The sequence below is a fragment of the Netta rufina genome (genome assembly GCF_964035555.1).
Source record: "Netta rufina genome assembly, chromosome: 6".
Lineage (NCBI taxonomy): Eukaryota > Metazoa > Chordata > Aves > Anseriformes > Anatidae > Netta > Netta rufina.
The window spans coordinates 16342646-16370595 of record NC_140129.1 but is presented as its reverse complement, the minus strand read 5'-3'; the positions used below and the strand labels follow the sequence as shown (position 1 = coordinate 16370595).

General features: G+C 34.2%; 1 protein-coding gene across 1 annotated transcript in view; it reads right to left on the bottom strand.

Moving 5' to 3' along the window:
- SESTD1 (SEC14 and spectrin domain containing 1) overlaps nucleotides 1-27950 on the bottom strand; it is a 54807-nt gene that overhangs the window by 12642 nt on the left and 14215 nt on the right. Inside the window, exons 3-10 of the mRNA XM_084289258.1 lie at nucleotides 22601-22709; nucleotides 20067-20157; nucleotides 18979-19092; nucleotides 12469-12582; nucleotides 10430-10524; nucleotides 9500-9555; nucleotides 6749-6960; nucleotides 3497-3619 (exon numbers count right to left, since the gene is read on the bottom strand). Coding sequence (XP_084145384.1) covers nucleotides 3497-3619; nucleotides 6749-6960; nucleotides 9500-9555; nucleotides 10430-10524; nucleotides 12469-12582; nucleotides 18979-19092; nucleotides 20067-20157; nucleotides 22601-22709 — 914 coding nt within the window. The remainder of the gene's footprint in view (nucleotides 1-3496; nucleotides 3620-6748; nucleotides 6961-9499; nucleotides 9556-10429; nucleotides 10525-12468; nucleotides 12583-18978; nucleotides 19093-20066; nucleotides 20158-22600; nucleotides 22710-27950) is intronic.

Below are 27950 nucleotides of genomic sequence, written 5' to 3'. Positions count from 1 at the left end.
TGCTTAGCACATTTTAAATAACACATATACTGCAATATAAAAAAAATGGTGTAGAAAGTTGGGAAGATAACAAACCATAAGCAGCATAATTACTATCTCCCAGCACAAACTCCCACTCGAACTACTTTACTGAACCAACAAAAGAATTCCACCATTTTTAAACAAACTTCTAATACTTACATGTCTATAGTGCTCTATCGAATAAAGCAATTTTTGACAAGTAGTAAAGCATTCCAAAGGGTGTTCAAAAGACTATCTAGGTGTTACTTTCAGTGACACAATTGAAACCAGCAGTAATTTTCCTAAACCTTTAGAAAAAAACTACTACTGTTCACAAAGTGAAAGTAATCATCATCTTTTAAATACAATGGGCTTTCTGTATATTGGAACTTCCAAATGATCCTTCTTCCTTATTTAAGGAAAGCTTTATACTACTCAATTCAAAATGCGCAGAAAACTTGAAAACTTCATTTTCAAGTGCTTTGATTACTGAATGCATACACAGGAGTTAATGTTGTCATGGTGGTATATTTGCAAAAGAAAGTACTTCAAATATTTAACAATTCTGGGAGATTTAGAAATTACTTGATACGTCAAGATCACATTCACATCTTGCATTATTTAGATGCCTGAAAAATAAAACATTTGCCTGGAAGCTTTTATTTTAGCCGACAGTAAAATGACATTCAAATGCCCTATGTATTTCTAACAACATTGAACAGCACCATCTATTGGCCTAAAATATCTGAATGAATTAGTATTCTTGTCAATCTCCAGTGAGGATGTTTTTTTTTTTTTTTTTTTTTTTCTTTTTTAAGTTACGCCTTCTGCTTTTGCTTCATTTATTTACAAAGCATGTAAAATACAGAATATAAATATTCATGTTCTTGTTGTTTGTTTTTTTTTTTTTCTTTTCACCCAAAGCTTTCTCTACCATCTGCTCACAGGAAGAAAGAATATAAGATGCAATTAGGAAAAAAAAGTCACAAAAAAGTTAAATTAGCAATCAACCAAAATTTTAAGAGCAGAATAAATCTTTCATCTACCCCAAAAGAGCCAGCTAGTGAAAAATCTTTCATCATCACACTTGTGCTATAGATACATAAATACATAAGCTCATTAAACTCAGTTTACACAACACTTGTTATTACCTTTAGATATGAACGTACAAATCAAGCTTACCAAGCATGACAAATCAAACATAGCATTGCAAGTCAAACAAAAAATCTAGGTCAACAATTTATTTTCATCATTAAAGAAAGTTAAATGATTGCAGTAATTGATTTTCAGTAAGCTATCAGTGCAATTAAGAGACTGGTAAACCATACAATATGGTTTATAATATAAATAATTAATAATTATATAATACTTATAATTATATAATATTTATAATATAATTAAAATGGATAGAAAATAAAATATAATATAAAATAAATATAAAATGTGTATTTCTGATATTTTCCACGAGGGACATATTGAAGATGTTCATGACACCTCAACCATGTAAAAAAAGGCCAACACTCATTCAAAAATAACAGCTCAAGTATAGAGCCCATCAATAAAACAGACAGGAAATGGGGATACCCACAAACAAAACAAACAAATACCTTTTTTTTTTTTTTTTTTTTTTCCACTTTCAAAGTAAACTGAAGCAGAAAAGGCTACTTTGATAACAAGTCTAAAAAGGTAACAAATCTTGTTTGCATCTTTGGAATTGTCTTTAAAATACAAGCAATATAATCAGCAATAAATGAGAGAGATGAATGAAAAAGAAAACAAGCTGTCAAATCAATTTTAGGAGAGAAAATACTCAGCTATTGTGAGATGTTTAGAAATGAGAGAAAAAGGCCAACCACATTCCATTGCTGTTTTCAAAAAATTGTTTTAATTTATAAACGGGAATCCTAATAATTACTGTTGGTATAAAAATGGAAAATAACTTTTCTGTTTCTACAAAATCCTGCCACAACAAGAGAACCAGGAAATGTTTGGCATTTTCCGTGCCTTACAGTGATGAGCAAGCTATAGGTCATACTGTAAACTTCACTGGGATTTCACTGACTTCAAAGACTGTATTTAGCCACAGCTAAAACATAGTTCTCTATGCTACAGACAGTGAGAACAAAGTCTATACTAACTTGTTAGTCTGAAGTGCTAAATGTTAGTCTGAAGTGCTAAATGTTTAAAAGTCTATACTAACTTGTTAGTCTGAAGTAGTCTAAATGTTTAAAAGGTTTTCACAATTACTTTTGTCAATAAAGAATGCAGTGGATTTTTTTTTTTTTAAATTAGGATTCTAAGTATAAGATGGTTTAAACTTCAGAAGATACTGTTTTTCAACATAGAACATTGCTCAAAGAGCTTAAAGCAATGAAAACATAAAGGAGATGAGATCACTTGACCAAAACAGACGAATACCTACAATGCACCTTCATCTGAGCAACAAAAGCATAGTAAAGGATGTAGCCAACAGAAGCAATGTAGTCTAGGGCACAGTTTCTCAGACTACAGTGTGCTTTTTTTATTCTTCTCTAAATTGGAAAAGCTGTAGTCCAACCGTGATTTTTTATTCCTCGGCTGTAAAGAGAACTTCGGAAAAGTGGGCTTAGTTTTCAGTGGCTACATTCAAAAAGTCAGACAAGAGGAAATCCACTGTGGGCGTGTTCTCGCCTTTTGAGAACACTGAAAATTCATATCCTGGTTCAATAATAAATTATTATTATTATTAAATTATTAAAGTTTAATAATAAGTTATAATTATTATTATATATAATAATATAATATATAATAATAATATAATATATATAATAATATAATAAATGGAAAAAAATTACTGAACCTTAGGCAGCCTTGGAACTTAGAAGCAAAGACATTCAGTACACCTACAAAACAGTCTCTTAAATATTTCATGATGAGCAAAAGGTATATTTTAAATCTTGATCAATGAAAGCATTAAGCCAGTTTCAGCTTCTGGTAAACGTAGTTTAATAAAGAAATTTATTAACTTATTCACCCAAGAAGTATAGGATTTTTCAGCCCTTGCCTGCCCAACCAGAGGCAGGGAAGAAAACAAAAATTCACTCCACCTGTTCTATGTGAAACCTTAAAAAAAATGCTCTACCATAATAAAATAAAATAAAATAAAATAAAATAATAAAATAAAATAAAATAAAATAAAATAATGAAATGAAATGAAATGAAATGAAATATAAAATAAAATAAAATAAAATAAAATAAAATAAAATAAAATAAAATAAAATAAAATAAAATAAAATAAAATAAAAAAACATTAATAGAAATCATTATTTTTCCACACTGGAAAATAAAATAAATAACATCTTCATACAGTGAACGTAAGTTCCTACATTGCTTAGATAGTAAACCATAAGATCGTTCACTATCCAAAATTTCTAGGTACTCTAACCAAAAAACATTGCATGTAACGACAAGCACTTAAAACTGTTTTGCTACTTGAAAAGGACAGTGGAAGTCTCACACTGTGCTGACTCTCAATCTCTTCATGCTTCTGTTGCAATGCTTGTGAAGCTCTAATTGAGTCACCTATTCCCCACTGGGTCCTTAGCTGTTCTGATCCAGGTCCTTCAAGCCAATTGACTACCTGTAAATAAGATAAAGATGACAAAGAACAAAACAGCAGATCAATTACATGAAAACTAGGATAAAAATAATTCTAACATAAGCAGAAATATATAATCTATGGAAGTTATCTTGCTGTATCCATTCATATCTTCAAAAGCACTATGTAGAAGTTACTTTTCATTAACCTTAGCCTGTCATCTCCATAAAAGCATGTGGGATCTAGCAAAGATTGGTGTCACTTTGTATCTGTCTATAACGAGTTAAAACACGATTTTCTTGATAAGGACACTTAAACAAGACTTTTTTTTTTTTTAACTGAATTACAATGTACAGCTGTATAAAACCTCACATCTGAGAGTTTTCTCCCTATTTCGTTGAATATCTTAACACACAAGTGCATGATATGTATTTATTCCAAAATTAAAATTTATACCTTTAGTATTTTATATGTTTATTTTGTTCAATTTGCTCCATTCAAACTACAGAAGCCTCTTACAGAGTTTTAATGGCATCATCTTATTGGATCTGCCCTGGCAGAACTCTGCAGGGTCCTGGTGATAGAGTTTTGGATTATGACATGAGATTTTATTATTATTATTATTAAAAACTATTCTCATTTTTGCTATTATTTAAATTAAAGCAGAGCATCTCAATTTATACACATCTGAATTACCAGATTATACCTTAAGGGAAAATAAAGCTTTAAATTTCCAGGATGTAGACAGCCATAATGAAACCTAAAGAAAATCTCTTACAGAGACTTACTTCAGGACTCTTACTGAGTCCTCTATCCGAGTCCTACTGAAATCTATGAATACCCCCATATTTTGAACTTTAATGAAAGAGCATTGGAAGCCAGCTTCTTTGGTTAGGCTTTGGAATGGGTTGCCCAGGGAGGTGGTGGAGTCACCGTCCCTGGGGGTCTTTAAGCAAAGGTTGGATGTGGCATTTAGGGACATGGTTTAGTGGGTAATGTTAGTGGAAGGAGGATGGTTGGACCAGATGACCTTGGAGGTCTTTTCCAGCTTTAATGATTCCATGATTCTATGCATTTTTGCTGCATCTTTTGTTTAAACAAAGACAACAGAACAGATCCAAAGTTTTTCAGGAAAAATACAGTAACAGTGCAACACCGTAACTATAAAGACAAATGAAACACACCCAGGAGACAACCGGGCAATTTTTCTAGTGCTGCTAGGCCACTTTGTAACAGTAGGAAAGAAATGCCATCATCCTTACCGAAGGTAACTCAATTCACTTCATGTTTAGTCATTATGTCTGTGGTTTCCCCCCCAGCCTCCTTCCTATAAGCAGCACCATTTCAGAACACACCATATTTGTTCCAAAAGCATCCTGGGGTTTCCCTACTTTTATCACTTCTAGTAACCCTCGGTTGTCATATTAAGACCCTACTGTTCTTGATTTTTCCTTGTGTGAAAAATATTTGATCTGAGAAAAGTCACCAAAGGAGCTGGAGGAAGGCAGCAATGTTATTTTTGTAAAACATATGTTAATGACTAGAGATGCAATTGCAATGAAAATAACAGGAAATCAAAACAGAAAAAATTAGCAACACAGCAAGTAACTTTTCTCTGCACACACTCATTCCAACTGAAAATACTGCATGTTATACCATAAGTTGTTTGTTTTGACAAAATAAATTCCACTTCAGTTTACCTCCAACAGTCCATCATTACCTTCTTTACTTTTCTCTATTAGATCAATTTTTCCCCACAAGCCAAAAAGAAACTACATCAGCTTATAGATTTAGTAATTTTTTGTTTGTATAGCATTTAGAAAGCTTTAAAATGCACTTTATAAAATAGATTGATTCAGTAAACTATTAAAGCACATTCGTGCTGTGTACTGAGACTCAGTTCACTTATTATGCAGCATCCGTACTGTAGACAGAGCAAAGAAAAGACTATTTCTAATAAAAATATTGCAAAATGAGGCTGATGCCACAGTAAACAAGTTATTTAGATGCATTAATAATGGCAGTTGGCCAAGCTAGTTATAAATTTATTTTTTCAATCAGCACATCTTGTTCAGCCACTATAACTTTACCACAGGGAATAAAATTCTCATCACCCCATTATACATGTATACACTGCCATGCTAATGTGTTCTATACAGTACGAAGGGTGAAATCTTTGCATATATTTTTTGAATTTCCAACTCAAAATATCAGAAGTTTGTTTTTAAAAAAAAATTTTATTATCTGAATGACTACACAAGTGAAAAAGATTCCTCTCAGTAGGTTAATATTTTTACTCCTAGAAATAAAAACAAGATTGATTAGTTTTTATCTTCCCATACCTGGAACACTGAAGTGTCAGTACTTGATTTGCACTCGCCGTGCTTTAGAAATGTCAGTGTGTAAAGGTTAAAAGCATTATCCATTCAATTTTCTCCATAGTCAAGCTTCACAGAAACTTAAAAACATAAATCTAATTTCAAGTAACAAACACTTGAGAAAGAAATCAAAGAAATTGAATTAATTTATCTCTATTAAGACTATGATGATAAAATATTGGAAGTGCCAATTACAAGCCTGTTTCCAAAGGACCAGATCAATTCATTATGACCTTTAACACACAATTGATTAGCATGATTTCTGTTCATTCTGGTCAGAGTAACCTCAAAATACAGTGTTAGACAAGTAAAGGAATTATGGCTTACCTTCAGTAACCGGAACTTTCAGTAACTTTCAGTAACAGTAACAGACAATGTGTCAGGGAAGTTTTCCAACTCAAGCAAAACTACAGTCATCTGTGTCTCATTTGTCAATGTTCTTTCTTGTGCTAACATGTCAGGTGTCTACCCTCTAACAACGTAAGAATACATTGCCACAGTAGACAACAAAGGGACAATGTGCAGGTTATTCAACGTGGGGGTGAAAGCAGGTTGAGCTGAGCTCTGCATTCTTACCCCCTCCATGTATCAGAGGAACCTTTAGAAAGTCCCTCCTAGTAGCCAAAATATAAAACATCCAGTCAAACTAGCATGCTGCAGTTTCAGGAGTGAAAAGAATCACGAACAATAGCAAGAAGCTCCTCATTTGATTCTTAGTTTTGCAGAGAACACAGTCTGGGATTTGAGCTCAAGCCTTCTTCCCCACCTTATTCAAGAACAACTTCGTCCTTACCTGCATTACCTTCTGCTGAATCTCCTCTAGTTGAGTTCTCTTGCTACGTTGCCTACAAACTTCCTGGTAGCGGGTATATTGCTCTCGGAGTGAGTCTAGTAGCTTCATGACTTGTGGCTGAGCAAGTAGTTCATCATCCATTGGAGACCATGATACTCCTCCATCTGAACCATTAAATCGACGCTGTTGTAGCTCAGATAGCAACTCATGGCCTTTAAAAGAATGTATAATGGTATGGTTAATTTGGATACAAAAAAAGCACACAGTGACGAGTCAGCATATGTATTTTTAGACCACCCAGCAGTACATTTCTGTAGCTAATCTTTCATACATTGTGTACATTTAATGATGTAATTTTATTAACATGCAGAGCACAGGGCAGTCTGTGGGGCTGTACCAGTCATAAAATAGGGCAGAAAGGTGGTATATATAAGACATATAACAGATACCATGAATTTAACATTCACTGACAATAACATTAACATAAGAAAACACTTGCAAAGCACAATGCTGAGTCAGAAACAACTGTAAGTAATCGTGTAGCATCCAAAGTATTTCTCTCATACCATTTGTATTCTTAGAATAAATGAACAATGTAAAAGCACTAACAAATTAAACATATCACTTCTGTTATCTGGCAAGATTTTATAAAATGCTCATAAGTTTCTACGAAAGCGTGTAAAAGAATCCAAAGTATTTTGATCAAAAATATTTTCTTGCTGTCCTCATGTTTTAATTTGTGCTTTTAAACACCATATTATGATACAGAATTCCAGCAGTGTAAAGACTGTCATATATATGAAAATAGCATGGTTGGCTATTTATTCTTCCAATTAAACTGTTCAATGAATGTAAGTTATTGCTAAGTTGTGGTAAAATTTTCTGCATATAAATGCTACACTACATGTACTAGTCAACTCAGATAACCTATTTGTACTCCCAAAAGCTCGATGAACAAGTTAACAAATAAAACAGTGGTCAGTAAAGAAGCGTTGGCATACAAGTAAAAATCTGCCAAACCCACATCAGCCATTCAGAACTTAAAATGGTAACATGCCAGTTCACCAAAACAAGCAAACAAATAAAAAAAAAATGACACCGGAATAGTAATTACAGTACCTCAAGAAAAATGCAGAAAAATAGACTCTAAATTCAACTAGTATCGTCTAGACAATCAAAATGCCAAAGGCTTTGGAGATTGCAGCAAGCAACTATAAATTACTCTGCATTTCTGATTGTGAGATGAATGTAGCTTAAGAATTCAAATACATTTTGCCATGCTATGGAAATAAACATCCTTTATTCCATCTTATAAAACACTACAAGGCACAGATAGCTGCAGTGCAAGCAGTATAAGGTTTTTACAAGTCAGTTATACTAGGATAATTTTGATTTCTACTGTATTTTTTCAGCAGTAAATAATTAATATTTTCAAGGTAAAAAGTTTTTTGTTTTTTTTTTTTTTTTTAAACTAGATTCTTATCAAACTAAGAACTGCAGTTTTTATTTTGATTTGGAGCCTGTGAAAGCAACAGTTCTTAACATTATGGAAGGCAAGGCTTTTATTTAAAACCTTAGAACATCACCCCAGCAAATCTTACCATTTTTCCTTCTTTTCATTTGGTTTGTTCATATTTGCATTTATGAGACAGAAAACTAACAGGGAAAAAAAAATATATTATCTAACTTTCAATATAGTGGAACTGAGAAAAAAAAAAAGAAAGTACAGTTATCTGTGGGGAACTCCCATGACTTGACAAAAGTTACTAAATTTTAAAAGCTCCAACAATTTTTTATGCAATAATTAAGAAAATAGACAGTGTTTCCAAACTTCCTTAGGAGCCACCTATTCAACAAATTGAAATGCTTTGTCCAAACATCTTACCATTAGAGGAGAATATATAATCAGACTAAAATATACTGACATTGTCTACAGACACTTTGTATTTTAAAAGTTTTAAAGACTCCAGAAAGGAACTACAATGTCACCTTTTAACTCAAACAATATTCTACTACATCTAAATAAGCTAAAACTTAGCACAGAGTGCATGCAGAGCCAGCAGTTCCCAGTAGCATATATTACATGACTCACACATTGCACTGTAGGAGGCTAGAAGGATTCTGAGCACTCCTCAGACTCTGATCACCATCTTAACATGGTTCATTACTTAACACTCTAGAAAGGCAGAAATCTTTAAGCAAATTTCTACTCCAAATCGACAGTGCCACTGTGCTTTATGGTGAATAAGAAATCCACCTGAAAAAAAATTTGTTCAAAGAAAAGTAATTGTTTAAGGTTCAGGGGAGATTCCAAGCAGTGAAGAGTCAGAAGACTATGTTTCACTTTTACAGATCGCCAACTCAGAACAAGGCTGATGCAAATTATCTGAGTTGTGTAATATGCTATGTGTGTTGTAGCCATTTGGTAGCTACTGAGATTAATTCATTACATAAGGTCAACATATTAGATTCATCTAGAAGCAATGTATTCTCAAATTAAACCTATTAATTTATGGTAACACCATGAAGATGGTATCAGCACTACTAAAACCTATTTTAAACAGACAAATCATTTGGAGTTCTTCCATGTATTTCCTAAGATTTCTTTTTTAATCTAAAGATTACATTAATTGATAAGTTTATTACATTGAGATGTTTGTTAAGATAGTTATCACGCCCTCTGTGTTTTCATGTGGGGCATGAAAATGAATAATGAACTTTATTAACCAACATGATCATTTTTCAACTTACCTGTCTGCAGTACCGTCTCAGGATCAACTGACGGAAGGAAGTTCAAATCTACTGATCTTGAATAAAGTAATAAACACATTATTAATCATTCATTTCTAATACAGTAGCACTACAAGGCTTCAACCAACACTGGAGCTACCACAAAGCATTAAGAGACTGTATGTTACTTTCCTCCACACCTCTCCTTCCTTCATACCCTAAAGAACTAATACATTATATACTACAAAATAGGTAAAGAACAGATCAAGTGACAAACAGCTGCATTCATAGTTTACAGAACTGCGTAACAGAGGCAGCAGCTTTGTACTTAAATGTGGCCTGCCAGCAAGGATAACTGAACAAGATCATAGCCCCACCGGCTTGTGCACTGTCTGTCATAAGAGACTTCCAACAAAGTATAAAACGAAATACAAATATCCTGCATCCCAGACTAATTCCTTAACTAAACAAGCTCTTTGTAAATCTATAGAAAGAGCTATCATTTATCAAAGTCATAGGAAATAACTGAAAACATCAGCTTGCCTTTGACATTGTATAGATGTGTTCTGTAACACACGTTAAAAAAATCTTATAGTCCTTTAGTTTCTTTTGGAGCCTGTTTACATCTGCTACACAACTACTTATTAGAAAGCAAAGTACTGGGAGTAAATCCCTCTCCCCCATCTTGATTCTAAGTATCAGCAAAAACAGCCAGTCATAAAATTCTCACTTTTTGTACTCATTTTTATCAAATCAGAAGTGCAGCTATATGCAGTCAATAGCCAAGCGAGCATCCATACATCACAAATTCTGTAGTCTGTATTTTAAACTTTGAAAACTTCCTTACATATTTTGTATGACATTTAAGACATTATTACATTTTCAATATCATTTTGAATTCCAATGAAATTTTATATCAAAAACATTAATTTCAAGAAGCTAACCACACACCTCTCTTTTTCTTGAGTTCCTTTATCACTTCCATTGTTAATTAGAGCAAGCTCATCTAGTAAGGATGTTGATTCTTTTGTGAATTTTTCAAATACCTAAATAAAACATGTTTTACATTTAGAAAAACAATTTTAAGTGACAGTATTTGAAGGCATCACTACAAATTTATCTGCTAGTTCTGATAATATACTTCAACTTTTATATTATTGCCCAGCATTCAGATGGCACAGTAAAAATGGCTGAAAATAAAAAGATTTGTTCATGGAACACTTAGGAGCGCTAAGATTCCTTAGGAAAACAAGAAATAGAACACTGAATATAATGAAAAAGGGATACATTCTGAAACACTGACAAATCTCTAATTTTTGCAAAACCTGGAAGCCCTTATGGATATATATATTCCACCATTTCATTTAAGCCTCAATCTTTAAGTAAATCTTAAGAATAATTCTGAATGAATGTTATAAAAACATCTGAGAGTTCGCTTGAACGGATTAAAATAACCACCTTTGTGAAGATGACAGTTTTTCACTGCTACAAATAAGAGCTATAGTGTAATAAATAGCTGATATAAAAGAAGTAGTAGTTATGAATTAAAAAATGCTCCTAATCAGTTGCTTCAAGTGTAGGAGTACGTATAGATAGCAGGATCTGTTTAGTCAGACATTGGGTACTGCTCAAATGACTCCTCTAGAACAGAGCTTTAACAGAACCAGACACGATCTGGTACCAGAACTGACATAGGCAGTAACTTTCAGGTCTTTCTCGTGTTCATAATTTATTAATTCATGGTCTAGAGCTGAAGTTTCTTTAACCGATTTTAAGAATTTAAATTTAACGAAATTTAAGACCAGTTAAATTTCAGGAAAAAACATGAAGGACAAGAGGTGGACAGCTCTTAAAAGCTTATTTATAAGATAGTGGTTTATAAAACAAAAATCCACAGAACTAAAACAGAAGTCCCAGCTACAGTGGAAATACTGTGCTTATGAACTCTGTTAATGTCAGAAGTAAGTAGAAGCCACATTTGTATATACCAGACAAAAAAAAATGAAAGACGACGAAGATATTCAATATCCCTTCCCCTCCCTCTGCCCCAACATGTGTCCAGACTCTCTTGGTTTCAGGAAGAACAGAAACAAGCTGCCTTGCCCTAGTCTATGCACACATACTGCTCCTCGTGAAAGTCTAACAGAAAAAAGCAGCACAGTAGATTGTCCTTCTGCCCTTGGGTCTGAACACCTGCATTTCAATTTACTAAGACCCAGATGGGGAAAAAGGTATAGCCCTCAGATTTTTTCAGGGGAAGTTCTGCTATGAGATTGGCTGCATGGTACTTTTGAAGGCTTTGGGCAGTTGGAGTTGGAAAGCATTGTGGAGAATTTGTGTCCAGAATCCCACCTATAGATCCCTAGAGGGGGATACACATTTGAAGAACACATTGCACAGGAGAACAGTTTCTTTCAAGATTAAATGTTGTATTGAAGATTCAAGTAACTGGAAAACAAGTAACAGTGGAGAACTGATTAGAAACATTCTGCAGTGCTATGTGCACCTACAGTCGCTGTAACAATTTGTGTATATTAATGATTTAGGGGCGTATTTGCTCCTAGATGTTTACTGCATCCCTGTATCCACAGCACTGACAGAGATTTCAGTGTAGGGCAGCATATATACAGGCTCTCAGTCCATAGTAACTGAGGAATAAGAAAACTTTAAAACACCTGCAGAGTCCAAATATTTCCTCCTTGCTTGGGACTTCTCCTATGAGTAGGCAAAAAGTTTCCCTTTGCAGCCACGATACCATACATTCAGGCTCTGATGGTGTAAAAGAGCTTCAGTAAGGAACAAGCTAATTCAATAAATTGATTACTTTAGCTTAATTACCCTTGAGTAAAATCCAGTGTTAGTAATTACATACATTCATCCATTTGAACTGCAATTCTATGCATACGAAAAATCTATGTGCTGAGCAGTTCCTACACAAATAAAAATTCATAGATCAAGAATGAGACATTTGAAAGAAAGAGAAAACTAACCAGCCTCTTATTCAACCAATCCATGTGATCATAGGTGAGAGTTCCTCCAAAATCTTCTGTTAGTTGGCATGGTTCAATATACCGAGTCAGTTTGTTAGCAGATACCAGAATAACCTGCAACAATAGAAGAAATTTTAGGTACAGGTGTAGGCAATGTTTATATTTAAGTACTTGACAAGTTGTGCTAAGTGTCCAGAGGTACTGAACAGAACTTCTCTGTGATTCACAAGAAGGGACCCTCTTACTGCTAAACACTTATATCAATTATGACTGGTTGCAATTAACTGGGACCTAAACCAGGCATGTAGTTTTGATATGCAGCTTACATCTCATGCATAATCCTTTACCAGAATCACCTGTACCAGCTTGTTTATGTATAGCAGGAGAAATAAACATAGTTCCTGCCTGTTTTTGTGGTAACTGATGCATCTTAAGCCATACTTCACATGATCTATTTTTAGTGAACTTAGTAGCAGGATATCACGCTGCAAAGTACTTAGAAGTGTTTGCAGTATTCTCTTGCAGTAAAAGTATTTGCAGTACACTCTCGCAGTCCTTTATGCCACACAAGTTAAGCACCACTATTTACTGTACAAATGTGCTGAACATATAGTTTAAGTAATTTTTACATTCTGTTTCCATGCCTCTTAGTTAATAAAAAAATAAAATTAATTTACTCATTCAGGACATCTCAGAAGTGAAACAAATGTAAATAAAGTGGCTGGTTCATACCACTGAAATATCACTTCTAAAAAAAGAAAACTGCCTCAATAAAAGGATGGACTGCACTGAGACTGCTTATGTGTGAGTATTTTACTGAAATACTTCAAAGGAGGGGTAAGACCAGGGGATACACTTTACAAACTTGTTCCATGGAGACATTAAAAAAAATCTTTTCTAGCAAAGCAAAACCTTCATGTAACAAATATTAGCAACATGAGATAAAAATCTTTCTCCCCATCCACCCCCCACAAGTAGGATTTGATCAAAGAACACAAACTTCACATGCATCTTATTAGCAAAATCTTGAAGATGACAAAACTTCCAATAAGAAGTCTTGTTGTAACTTATGTTGTTGCTCCAAAAAAACATTTATTCCCTACAGTTCAAAAACTTTGAGCTAACGGAGTTATTGGCTTATTTCAGACAACTGCAGTAAGCCTGTTTGAAAACTTCAAAAAAAGGAAAGCAATCATTTGAAATTTTAATGAAGTAGAAGCAGAAGGGAGGTTCCTCAACAGAATTTAGCTCTTGTACTGAATTAGACTAGTGACAGTGTTAATGTTAACTCCCTCCATTTGCTTTACATTAGTAACTTTCTCTGAATTGCTCTTTTAGTTAGCTAGCACAGATCTCTACTTGAACATGGGCTAAGAGGAAAGAAAAAAAAAAGGTTGAAAACTGGAAGGTGTGATGTTGTAAAACAGATAAGACCCTTCTCAAAGACACACTAATAGAATATTGTCTTAGACTATCTTTACTTGCTATTCTAGATAATTCTACTGTAAGGCCAGCACTTAGAGCATACAAACTGTTGATGTCAGATCCCTAAAACTTTTTCAAAATCTGATCACAGTCTTTGGCCTTCTGTGAAAATTAATAGCAGATCACCACATTCTGACTATTTTTCTTTATGAATTAGCGTTCTATCCTCTTTGCATCTGTATTTCACAATTTAACATAAAGAACACAAAGAACATCTTCATTAATTTCTTTCCTCTGTGAAGACTGCCATTCTCTGTGATGGCTTCCCATTGCTATTATCTCTATTGCCAGCTCTGAATACTGGTTAAGACACAGGTATAAACAAAGACAATTTACAGTTATAAAAATAGAAGTATCCCACTGTTTGCTTGCAACTTGACTGATTTTCCTTTTCCAAAGTGATCTTATTATATTGGCTTTAGAAATTTTTTTTTCAATCCCAAGCAAAAACCTTTGGACAGCAGACTATAATGTGAACAGCTTAAATCTCCTAAGGGAAAAATGAATACGTCTGTACAGGTGGTAAGACAGGATCTTTCAAAGACTGGGAAAAGTACTACGTATTGAATCCTTAAGTCTTTGTTTCCTTTCCCACTCGGCCCACCCTTTCTGACAAAGTGACAGCTAGTAAGGTGACTGGTAACAGGTTTCAAGTGTGTCCTGTTTGGTACTGATCACCATCTGTACTCACTTCTTTTTATAATCTGTAAGAGTGGTAACACCTCTCATCATTGTTCTACTCTAATCGACAATATTGGCCTGCCAAAACATTGTTAAAGCCTTTTCAGAAATAATACAGACAATTGTTTGGGGAAAAGTACAAGTGCTATATTTTATTCCTCTGGACACTACAGTAACTTTTTTCTAGTAGCACGATTTTGATTGATGCAACGGTGCCATTAACACTAATCTCTAATAATGCAAGAGCTCTGAATACTGTTTGTACAAAGCTGACCTCTCCCTCTATGTCATTTCCATTTTTTTTTCCCCAACTGTTTTCATCAATTTTCTGCAACCAGATGGAGGCAGATGTCAAAATCAGCAAAGGAAACTTCTGAATATTCAATAGGATGTGCAAAAGGATCCCCCCAAATGATAAAAACATCCATGTAAGCTTCCTTTAGGGAATAAAAAAGCTCCTTAATACAAATGCCATTTACAGAGTCAAAACCAAAAACTACTGGAAGACAAGCTGGTGTAAAATTTCAGTTACAAGTTACTTGCAACTCAAGCATATGACATCACAACAGCTATGCTACTGAATCTAAAATGAAATGGTGACATTTCAAAAAACATAAACATATTCCTCGAGAATACAATATTTAAACTAATGTGATCCAAGGATATGATGTTCTGAATGGAGTAAGTATCTGTATTGATCTTCATAGCTTCATATCAATGAATAATACTTTCCAGTTCTGGGATAAATTAAGAAAATTATCTAAACAAATTGAATAATAATATTCTATACCTATCATCAGGGCAAAAAAATTATACTGAGGAACAGATATAGAAGCACTGTAAGGGGATTAACCCCTTTTAATCTCAGTTCTTAAAAGCTAGAGTTCTTAAAAATTAGATTTAGTTTAAAAGAATAGTTGGTGTCATCCCTTAAAAAAAGTATTCTTATTACTAAAAGACATTTACATAAAAGTGTAAATCTAAAAACACACTGAATTTCCCAGAGAATAGACATAGCTATTTGGTGTTATGTGAAAGCGATAGAAATGCAACAGCCAGAACACTTATGCACAGAATTTTAAATATGTATGGTAACGTTTCTCTGTTCCAATTTATTATATTACAAGGTAGCTGACTACAAATGTAGCTTCTCCAAAAGTATATGAAGGTACTTACTCAAGATGAACAGAACACCATTGCCTCGACTACAAATTTTAATAAATGCACATCAAAATAATCTATCATTCTTAAAATGTATGATTTCATTTTAAAAGAACATTATCAATGCATGCAAAAAGCTGATCAGTTATCTGGCCACAGGTTGGTAATTTTGGACATACTCCATTCAAATAGGCCTAAGTAGAGGGGTTTTTGTCCGTGTTCCAAAAATTCTGCCAGGAAACACTCGGAAGACCAGAAAGCTCATCCCCTGTCACAGCCTGTTTGATTATCACCAAACATTGGTAACGTCCTATGCACTTATGAGTTGGACTTGATGATCCTTGTGAATCTATTCCAACCCAGGATATTCTAAGATTCTGTGATTCACCATTAGAATCATTTTCTTAGTGGATGGATTCTTGATGATCTATTATGCCAACAGCTTACATATCCAAACAGCTTTGGAAAACACAGAGGAATCTTCAATGAACAAGGCAGAGATTGTGAGCATAACTTTGCACTTCAACCCATGGAAAAATCTAAACCAAAGAACTCCTATTTTCATTTTTCACAATATGCTGAAGGCAGCCTTTGTGTAAAAAGCAGTAATGTGTTTCTTGTTCTTCTTTTTTCTTTTTTGTTGTTGTTTGAAAAGCAAATATGAATCCTACTTGTTTTCCAAATAATCTGATTCATCTTTGCCCCCTCACCCCCAAGTTAGCTGTGCTCATTCCTCAGCAAATTCAGCTCCTGCAGAAAAATGAAATAAGGATTCAACTACTCTCCTGGTGGTTTTTCAGGAATAACTATGGCACTTTAAACAGACTAAACATAACTACCCAACTACCAGGTCTGACAGTGATTCATTGCCACAATTGTAAAGAAAAAGACTTCTCCTCTTAAGAACAAAAATCCTACTGTTTCATGATAAACATTGTTTGAAACACTATTTGATTAAGCATTAAGGTAGAGAAATACAAGTTAAATATTTATCTGGCCAGTATCATACAGAAAATCTGGAATACTAGAAACCCAATAGCAGAAAGCAGAACCTAGATACCCACCAGAATGTCAGCTCCACTCCCAATAACCCTGTCCTTCACTTTCCAGCACAAACAGTTTTGCCTACTCATTGCCCTTCTGGGCTCATAGCAATAACACATCACCTTTTTTGCATCCTAGAGAAGAGACTAATAGATACACAAAACCTGGTATTTTTCAACATACCTTTCTTTAGAACTGAATTCAGAAAGTGAACTAAACACAGGCTTATGTACCCTAGCTCCACAGAGACAATTCTCTGATTTGGCATGGGTTTTTAAAGCATAGGACCCATCAGCTCCAGTTTAAATAAAAAATAAAATAAAAAAAAGAAAAAGATATGTGCAGAGGAAGAAAGATGCATTTAAATAAATGCCATTTTGATTATTTAAAAAATGTATAACTGCTATATCTGTTTTTGTAAAATCCATGAAAACTATGAATTCTGGTGCCCTAGCATTAAAATAATAAACTTCTTAGTACAGATGGTTGCTTCAGTTGCTTTTTTAATGCTCATCTTGGACGTGCCACAAACAATTGACTAGCATATAATAGGTGGATATCACCTACTCATCTCTTTTTGCTCTGGTAATCTTGTTTGTGACTATGCTGACTGAGCTGCTAATTGCTGAACTTCAAGACAGAAACCTTGACTACACCCCCTTGCCAGTCCCCTCAAGGGATTTAGGTGCAGGTAAACAGAATCTGTGAAACCCAGGAGAATGCAACTGTACCTTAAGTCACAATATTATCACAGTTGGAACCACTTCCAGCCCTTAACTTCAGGGACTTAATTACCTTTATTACCTTATTACCTTTGTTAACAAACACCTAGCTGTCTGAAACATAGACAGGTCTTCCAAGGTTCTTTGCATTGCTCTATTGTATTTGGGCTACTTTTCAAAGTGTCTTTAACGAACTACTTGAAAATACGACCTTATTCTGTAAGGTAAACATCCTGAAGACAAAGATGTAGGACTTATAAGATGTAGGTACTTATAAGGCTCTAAAGCACATTACAAGAATGAAAATGAAGTAATGCAATGAAAAAAAAAATAATGAAAAAATAAAGGGATTGGCCACTTGACTGAAAATAGGAACCCATGCCATCTGTTCCACTCCTTCACACCACTTTGACATGCAGGAATTGTTTCTAAAAAAAGAAACGAAGCCACTTATTCTATGTAAAGTCTGATAATAAAAGACTTAAGAGAACAAAAATCATACAACTTAACAGTGTTTTATCTGGATGATAGTCTCTTTCCTAATACAGGACTATATTACTTATTAGTTACATAACCTTTAGCTGCCAATTTCCAAGTCTCATTTTCCCTGAATAACTTTTCAACAGGAGTATTCAAGAACATTATAATCTTACAATCTGAGAGAATTTACCAGTGTAAGATAAGGCTGCAAAAAATCTTTTCTTTTCAAACTCTGTCATAAAAAAAAAAAAAAAAAAAAAAAAGATGCTTTCATAGTGCCTTGTACAAAACAAGCAGGCATTTTAGTATTTGGCAAACCCAGCAAACCTGTCATAGTTCAAACAAATTAGCTACAAAAACAGTTGGAAAGATAAATGATACGGGTAATTTCCTAAAAATAGGGAAAAGTGAAGTTTCCATTAACTTCCCAAAAAGATAAAAAATGGAACTGATAACATTAGGCTTTAATCTCTTGTACACACTCTGCCTCATGAGGTAATACTATCAGCTTGTTTTTGGAAAGCTGAAAGACCCTGTAACCTTTGTTGTTAATGTCAGAAAAAAATCAAAGGTGAGAGAGGCATTCAGCAGCAATAAGATGTTCTGCAAAATGGTAACTGCTGATTTGGTGACACTATACAATCTCGTACAGAAGTCATGAACAAAATTCACACTAAACACTGTAGCAATTTCTCTGTCAAAACATCAGCCAAGTGTATCATACAGTTTTATCCTCTTGCTGAGGAGAAGATTTCTAATTTGAAATTACTATATTTAATATTCTTTTCAAGTAGAAAACATGAAAACAGTGGTTTATTAGGAAAAAAAACACTGAGCATCTACAATAAAACTATTTTAAGATGACATTCATTTGCATCCATTTATCTAGTATTCCAAAAATAGTATTTCTGACTGAAGAAGACAAAACTCTACATACCTCAAAGCCAAGTCTATCTTTCTCTTTCCAAAAACAGAAGTGTGTAACCTTCTTATCCCAAAACTCATCTGGCTTTACTACACAAACAAGCGATACTTCAGCTGGAACAACATTCTGTAAAACAAATTGGGGTGAGAGGGGGAAGAAACCAGTAAAACATTCAAGATTTAGCTTTCTTGTTTCACAGAACTGAATTCCATTCGAGTGTCACCATCTGTTCAAAAACTCACATTTGCAGATAGAAATTAAACAAAATTTTCTGCATCTGTGTCCCATGTTGGCTCTATCATACTTAATATTAGATTGCATTAAACTGCATAGCAAAAGTGTCAGAACTGAAAAGCAAATCTAACCTCTTTACTCCCAGTCCTGAAGTCCAACCACTAGACCATGCCGTACTAATACAGAAAAACATGAATGACTGGCTTAACTAAAATTGCAGTATGAAAGTCCAAGTTCTCTACTCCGTTTCAGTGTGCTGTATCTTACATTCTCTTTGACCACTGAGACCAGAAAATAACCTACACTGTTTAGCAGAAATAAGACTTTTACATTACCCCACCATTCTGAAGAGATAAGATAATGTATTATGAACTTCTCTATCTAGGAATTTGCACTTTTTCCCCTCTCTATTTTGAATAGCATCCAGGATATAATTTGACTGGAACTATTACATATAACAAAATCAACTACTACAGTCAATTCCAATGGAAGCCAATTAGTACAGCATATTGCATCAAAGCCTACTTAGATGCACTATCAGTGCCAACTGTCCCCTGCAGACATTGCTACCACTCATAGCTGTTGACAGGAGCATACTTCTGTATTCTTTAAACTAAAACTCTGTTTTAGAAAAAGATCTACAAACTCATGTTTTGAGCTGGTAATGAACTTGACACTCACTTGAGGGAAGAAATCATTCCCTTTTCAGATTGTTTCTTCCTGTACAAAGCACATATTCTGTGATTGTAAAAGGCCATAAATTGTCTTTCTCTATTAAGAAATTATTACCTCTACAGTAAAACTGTTACTAGGTTTACATCTACAGACCTAATCTGTCAACTATGAATGTATAAAAATTGACTTACCTGCAGCATTAACACAACCGTCTTCACCACGTTCCACTGAGATTTTCTACCATCCACAATCACAGTAAATCCTCTAGCTTTGCATTTTTCACTAAAAAGAAGAAAAATGCTTAGGAAAAAGTAAAAAAAATCATCATCAAGTGTCAGACTACAATGACTTTGGATTTAAATATACTGAAAAATACAGCTATATAGTTTACTTCTGAAAATACTATTTACAAAACTTACGTTTGCTCACTTAGGAGTAATTTTCAATATTGATGCACAATAATTATTAAAAAATTATAATAGATATGACAAAAAAAGTATTTGTTTAAACTTTAGCATCTCTGAAAAGGTTTCGTAACTACACCATAAACTTCACCACTTTGCTATAAACTTCACAAAATCCTCAAAAAGACATAAAAAAACTGTAAATCAAACTTTCCTATGAAAGGCAAAGGGATGCCAGTTTTCACGAGGTCACTGTGAATTGGCGCAGACTTGAGGACAAAGCTATATATCATTTGATGCATGTCCAAGCAGGAAGTCATCTAAGCGTCCTTGAATTTCTTCCCTGAACAAGTTGTCTAAATGTTCAGGGAAGAGACAAAAAATCTCTACAAGGACAGAGGCTTTGCCTACAGATCTAGAAGACAATATTTTAAACGAACATCTCTTCTTTTCTAATAAGAAGGTTTGAGTCTGGGCATACTACATACAAAAGCTCTGCTTAAAAAACAGTTGCAAAGACAAGTGGAAATAGCTTTTGAATTTTTAAGTACTGAATGAGAAAAAAACAGTGAAAACTTTCCTTGCTCTCAGTACATTAACACAAGCAGATGGCCAGCTCATTCCTAACTGAAGCAGGTAGCAAGGTGCCCAACAAGAACAGCTCAGAGTTCAAAGGTGGCAGCAACCCCTGGATATGACCATCAGCACAGCAGCAGCCAGAAGAGGTCAGGGAAAGGTGTTTGTATTTTTTGACATTAGTTACCACATAATATAGAAAAATTTCAACCTGAGAAATGATATCTGGCAAAGTTATAAGTAATTAAAAAAACATGACATTTACATAAGATAGAAAAGCATTGTGCAGTCTCTTTAGTGACCAGGTTCTCAAACAAAACAGTTACAATTATAATATATAGAATGCACAACTAAATTCAAAGTTGAACACATTAGGTTACTTTATAGATAGAACTTTGACAACAATCTTTCCATACTGCCACCATAAAAGAGAGGTCATTTTTTCCACGACTGAAAAACAGAACATTCAAAGTGGCAACACTGAACTTTTCTTTCAAACAGATTTCCAAGTTTGTACAGAGTACAAAGAGTGCTTTGGTTGAATTTTCAGACAGTTATTTTTACGCTAATATATGTAAAAACATATAGCAGGATGAGACTGCAGAATAATTAATGCTTGCAAGAACAACAATGCCTGCATCTGTTCCATAAACGTGGCCAAGTCCTTAAGTCAATGAGGTGACTTGCATGGATGACAACTTGGGATTTTCATTACTTTAAAAAAAAGACAAGCTGTTTGAAAAACCCTAAGGCTTCCACAGCTAAAACGCTGTTCAACATACACATTTTGATGTTTTACCTGTAAACACACTGAGCTTATTCTTTGACACTCTCTCCCTAACCAGAGCTTTTTTATTTTTCCCCAACAGCCTTAACTACAAAACGAAGTTGGATTATTTAACCATGTTTTTAACACGTTTGTAGATTCCAATAAGCAAAGTGCACTAAACATTCTTCAATTATTCTTATTTCCAAAAAAAAAAAAACATACTTAAAGGGATACAAACAAATATTTAGTTGATGGGCTTCTTTCCTTTTAGATAAATACAAAGCAACTATAAAGACCAGTCTCTACATTTTAAGAAACAAAATGCAGCTAAGCTAGGGCCAAAAACTGTCATAAATTTACAGAGTTATATGAGCAGAACATAAAAATTATTTTACAGTGAGGACCGAACAACACTCAAGTCATAATTCAACACATTTAAGCGGTATTAACTTTAAACATTTCCATAAACTCATTAACTTCAGTGAGATTTCATCTATTTTTAAACTCAGCGCATGGTTAAGCTCTAGAGATTACCGAGAGTATGCATATAACAAAATAAAAAAAGAGGAGAAAATTTACTGTGGGTAAATTCAGCAACTGCAATGCTACCTTTGTAAGCTTAAGAATTTCAATGGTGGCTCAATTTAGAACACAATTCAAATGTACTGTCATTAGAAATAAATAACCAAAGACATACAAAGAAAGGAGTGAGGAAATACATAAGGAAAACAAACCAAAAAAAAACCAACACAACCAAAGCCAGATATACAGAATGAAAGAACTTTGACAAGCCTTAGTAGATGTTTTTTTTTCAAACATATGTTTCTAATTAAATCAAATTGTATCACATTTTAAACACTTACATAATATTTATTTTGTATTGAAAGTCAAATTGAAAAAAAAATGAAAAACAACAAGAGACCCCTCCTATCACTGGAAAAACACGTAGCCCTGAGCCAAACACCTTTGAAATCACCTTGGAATGCTTAGCAGGTAGTCTAGCGTGACACTCAGCTCATCCATACTCGTCTGCTCAAGGCATAATGGAATTGTCAGAATGAGGCCACTTCTTCTGTCCTTCCCTCCTATTTGGGGGGTGAAAAAGTCATTAAAAAGTTAAAAACAAAAACAACAAAACCAAAAAACTTAGTAGCTACACGGTCTCAAAACACACCATAAATCTAGTATTTCAAGTTGCTGTGAAAATCACAAGTGAAGTTTCTCCTCTCAGACTTGACGATTCATTCACCTCACTAACATTTAATGCATCACCAAAGCTTCAGAGCATAGATCCCATTCATACTGGTTAGTCTTTCATCTAGTGCTTTCAACATAAACAGCAGCCTACATCAAGTTTTATAAAAGCATTATTTTTGCATATCTAGATTCCTTTTTCCAAAGCATTTCCTAAACCATCTACACTACCAGCCTGACAGAAACATGGTAAGCTTCTAAGATGAGTGAGCACACTGCAGCTCTAAATGTAACATAGGACCTCCTGGAACACCCATTATACAAAGGTGGATCTTTTTACCACACAGGCTGCCCCTGGAATATATTCTAATTTGATAATTCAAGCATCAAACTTGTAAGATTTCCATACCTACTTACAAACATGTAACAATCACCTCACAATTAAGATAAATACTTCAAGCCAGTTGCTTTAATCTTTGTATGTGTTTTAAACCCTTCTAATAGAAGTTATACAGGCAGTAACAGCTACAAAAATACAGGAAAACAGTAGGGAAAGTGCTAGCTTCACATTTTTACTTCTATGACAAGACCTAGTAACTGTTAAGTGATGCTGAGGTACTACATTTAAGTAGAACGTTCTACAGCTGTGGGTTGGGTCATTTTTGATTACACAGGATCCAGAAAGTCTCTGGAAAGTATAGTTTAAATGGAAAAAAAGTTGTGGTTTTTTGTTTGTTTTTGTTTTTAAAGAGCTGAAATTTTCTCTATGGTCCTCTCCTTTCTTTTTTTTTTTTGATGGTCCTTTAGAGAGACAGAAATCGGACTCAATGATCCTCGTGGGTCCATTCCAACTCCAATATTCTGTGATTGCTCTAAAAAAAACAACTTTTGAGTCACATGTCTATAAACCAGCAACCAAAATTGATTTGGACTGGGTTTTATCATAGTTTAAAGTGGAAGTTAAGCCAAAAATACTTAATAGAACAAGATGACATGAAAAATAAATACTGACACAGCTCCCTGCTATGTGCTTCTATTCTATCAGAAAAGTCAGCCAGAAAATCTTGTAGTGTGAAGGGAACCAGTTAGGTATGCAGCAGACTCTTCCATATTCACTGCATCTCCAAGTACAGGGATTGGGCTGGTGATCTTCTGAATGCACAAGGCCTTGGGATCAAAAAATTTGTCCCTAAATAGCTGTTAACTTAAAGAATTAAATTCAGTAATGGGCCAGAGGTAGCTGTGCTATATCTTTCCACATAATCTGGAGCAGCTCCTATCTAGTTTATGTATTTGCTAGTTTGAGCAAATCAGCTTATCTATTTTTTTTCTCTCTAGCCTTAAATCTTTTAATGTCTATAATCAGCTAAAAAAACGTCATTTCGGACTCCAACTATTTTTATTAAATTTGTTGTTGTTGTTCCAAGGGAAACAGGATAAAAAGTAAAGGAAAAGTGGAGAAGGGAACTCACACATGAAATAAAAAACATGAATGAATGTGAACAGACTTCAGAAGGGCCTACTGCTTGACTCCATAGCTTATTACAGTTTTGCTTTAATTACCAGGTGTTTGTACTTAAAAAACACTAATACCCATCTCTAGATTAAACCAGCTTCAAAGTAAGTTTCTCACAGTCTGGATCATTTTAAAGGCTTTTCCATTTTATTCAAAACTTTAAAAAAATTAATGTATTTTAAAAAAAATCAGTCCAAAAGCATGGAACCATTTCAGTACATACAAGGAGGCAGCTAGTAACTTCAGATTTTAAACATGTAATTGTCATGACCTTGTTACAATCTCAGCTTCATCGGGAATGAGAAAGAAAAGTAATTTTTCCTGTGTCCTGAGGGGGGGGGGAAATTTTATTCTCAAATTATGAATGTGCTGTTTATGTTGTTAAAGCCATTAAATCATGGTTTTGCCTTCCCCTCTCCCCCCAAAATCAGGAAGCAGAACTTTTTAAAAAAAGAGCAACAGCTCTGGAGAAATAAGACAAAGCACACAAGTACAGCACAGTAATGCCTGCATATGTATATATCTAAATTGGTGTAATTTGAGAATTCCCCCCAAAATGTTAGAGATGCAGGTGTGATAATGAAAGGTTTGTTTGCACAATATATGTTGGCATCTTAATTGCAATGTTTTCGTTGCTTCCAAAGCTGCCCGAGCTCCACAAGTAGTATTGAAGATCTACTGCTATTCAGGTGAGTATACTCCACATCTTCAAAATTACTGCTTTAGAGGTGGTCTATTCCAACAGTTACGTCCTTTCCCCTCCCCTTCTTTTGTGTGTGTGTGTGTGTGGGAGGGGAGGGGGGGGAAAAAGGGGGACATCAAGGGAGGGGAGGAATTGTTGGCAAACCAATAACACAGATTTTAATAACTATTTCTAAACATAAGAGTTAAAGAGTGGTACTACATTAGACAGGATAAACAGGCAGATCTTTTCTCCAGAATCCATGAAGGAGTTCAAAGTTTAAAGAAACAGTTGTTTACAGACTGTTCATCCTTGTCTGTTTCAGGCCAAAAGCCTTTTCAGTCAGAAAGCCTGAAAAATGGATAGGGGAAGGGGAAGAAAAAAAGGAAGGAAAAGTAACTCAATCCTTAAAAGAAAACGGAGATTTGTTCTCATCTGCACACTTGGAGTGGAAAAAATGATTTCTCCTCACTGCCTACACTGGTTAGTGAACCCACATTAAATCCAACAAATTAGAGGAAAATGCTATGTGGATGTAAAACAGTACCTCAGAAGCCATACTGATTCAACAATAGCTTGTTAGCTATCTCAACAAGAAAAAAAAAAAAAAAAAGAACATTAAAATGAAGAATGAAGCCTTTCCCTATGTGGTTGGGCATCATTTGGTCTTTCCTTATCCAAAAAGCTGTGATTTTTTTTTTTTTAAAGTTCTGAAAGGCAGGAGGACAGCAATTTTTTAAGAATTTGGAAAAAAAATGGTTGAAACTAAAAGCTGAAAATTGCAACAGCTAATTTCATAAACAGCTTAGGTGCATCAAGATGGAACAGTATGAAAAACTAACACAGTAAAGAAAAACTTCACAAATAACCATAAAGATTAAAAACACAGAATGGACAGAAGCTGGTGATCAAACTGAATGAGCTCATGATAAGAAAAGTAATAACACCAGAAGTTATGAAGGCATTTCTGTAAGGAACAACTGAAAGTTGGCCTTGATCTGACCTCCAGAGTCAGAAACTCCATGCTGAGCAATGCATGCCATGGCAGCAGCTCTGGATTTGTAGGTATGGTATCTAATGCTCCCTATTCACCACCTCCCATGAACTTATGAGTGATCTTGAGGTGGAGGCCTAAAGATGTTCATTTCATTGAAGTTATATGCAGTGTGGACTGCGATGGTTTGCAGAAACGTGTTCTTGAATTTATGCGAAGTTAGTCTTGTCATGGCTGATTCACAGCTGAAAGACTTGCTCTTCTCCATGCTGTTTCTGGATTCATGAGACTAGCACCAATCCACACAAAGAAAGTTAACAATTAATAGTAGTTCATATTTAGTTTACAGACTTGAAAGACTCCAGTGTTGAAAAAGGCCTTACAAATCAAAATTTAGAATTATCACATGAAGTCTACTTGTGTAAAATACTAGCCACCCAGAAATTTTCACTCTTATACCTAGATTAAAACAGCATATGATGAACCCAGAAAAAACACTTCTTTTGTTCAGTGTAGGATAGCCAGTGATTTATATAAAAGCTAACTCATTTTTACCCATATAAAAATCATTTTGACTCAAAATTTTAGTTTTAAAAGAAATACTGAAAAACTGAGGATTTAAAGAAACATTACCCTAAAAGTACCAGTTAAGAAATGATGGTTATCACACAGTCTACATTTGCCCATATTAACACAAATAAAAACTATTAAATTGAATAAAAGTAAATTGCTCTTTTATCTTAGCTGTATGACATTTAACATCCTTCTAAATATTTGATTCCATAAGCATTCACTACCACATTCAGAATACAATGCTAAGAGAGAAACACAAAATCCAATTATGATTTTAGGCATAATAAACTTGGAATTTCTTTGTCTTACAAAGAAGCACTACTCTCAGGCTAAGTCCTTAGGCTTAGAACTAAAACCAAAAAAAATAATCATGGCAAATCACCATGACGTGTGTCTTAACTTAGAAGTGGTACAGTTTACAAACTGAGAACTGAAAAAAAACAAACATGTAAGCTAAAGAAAGCAACTAAGAAAGTGAAAAGTGAAATTCCATAATTTAGTTTGCACCCAAGTGGTTCTTTTTGTTGGTGGTGTTTTTTGTTTTGTTTCTTTTGTCTGCACACCACCATGAATTCCAAACCTGAAGAGACACTGTTCCACTAGAAACTGTGTTCTGCTTCCAGAAAAAGTCAGTGCCAACATTTGTATCCACATAATTTAAAAGTAAGAGGCTTCAACATACAAACACCGGAGAACTTTTCCCTAAAATATATTTTTTTTTTATTTTAAATCATGGCTTTATTTATGAAACTATAGTGAATAATATTGCTTTAGAGACACAATAAACTGGTTTGTCTGCTGTGTTCCTTTACTTATACTAAAGAATGCTTAAGAGAACTAATGCATGAATCTTTACCATTTATTAAATTCAAACATTCATTAATACTATGCAATTCCAAAGAGGTCAAGCCTATTACATAAGTTCAGAAAGGTTGCTAGCATTTACCTGGTACTCAATAAATTACTTTTCACCTAAGTACATCTATATTTCAAAGTGGATCAGGCAGCTTTAATGGCCAAGCTGCACAGGCACTCTAGTTAATGAGAATTTCCTTGTAGTACAATGCTGAACGCCCAACCATACTATGCATCTACTGATACTATTGAAGAAGTTACCTGCTATTCCAGACTGCAAACATATGCTGTTTGTTTTTTTTTTTTTAAATTAGTTTTTTGATTTCAAGTTCCTTCGGACAGTGAGCAAATTCAATTAAAAACTATTTAAAAAGGAATACCCTTCCCTTCTCAAGTGAATTGGCAGGTTAAAATAGACTGGCTAAAATAAAACAGAAGATTTAATTATTGCAATACTTGTCAATTTGTAAAGTTGAGGTGTTTTCTACAAATTAACTACCTTCCCTAAAGCA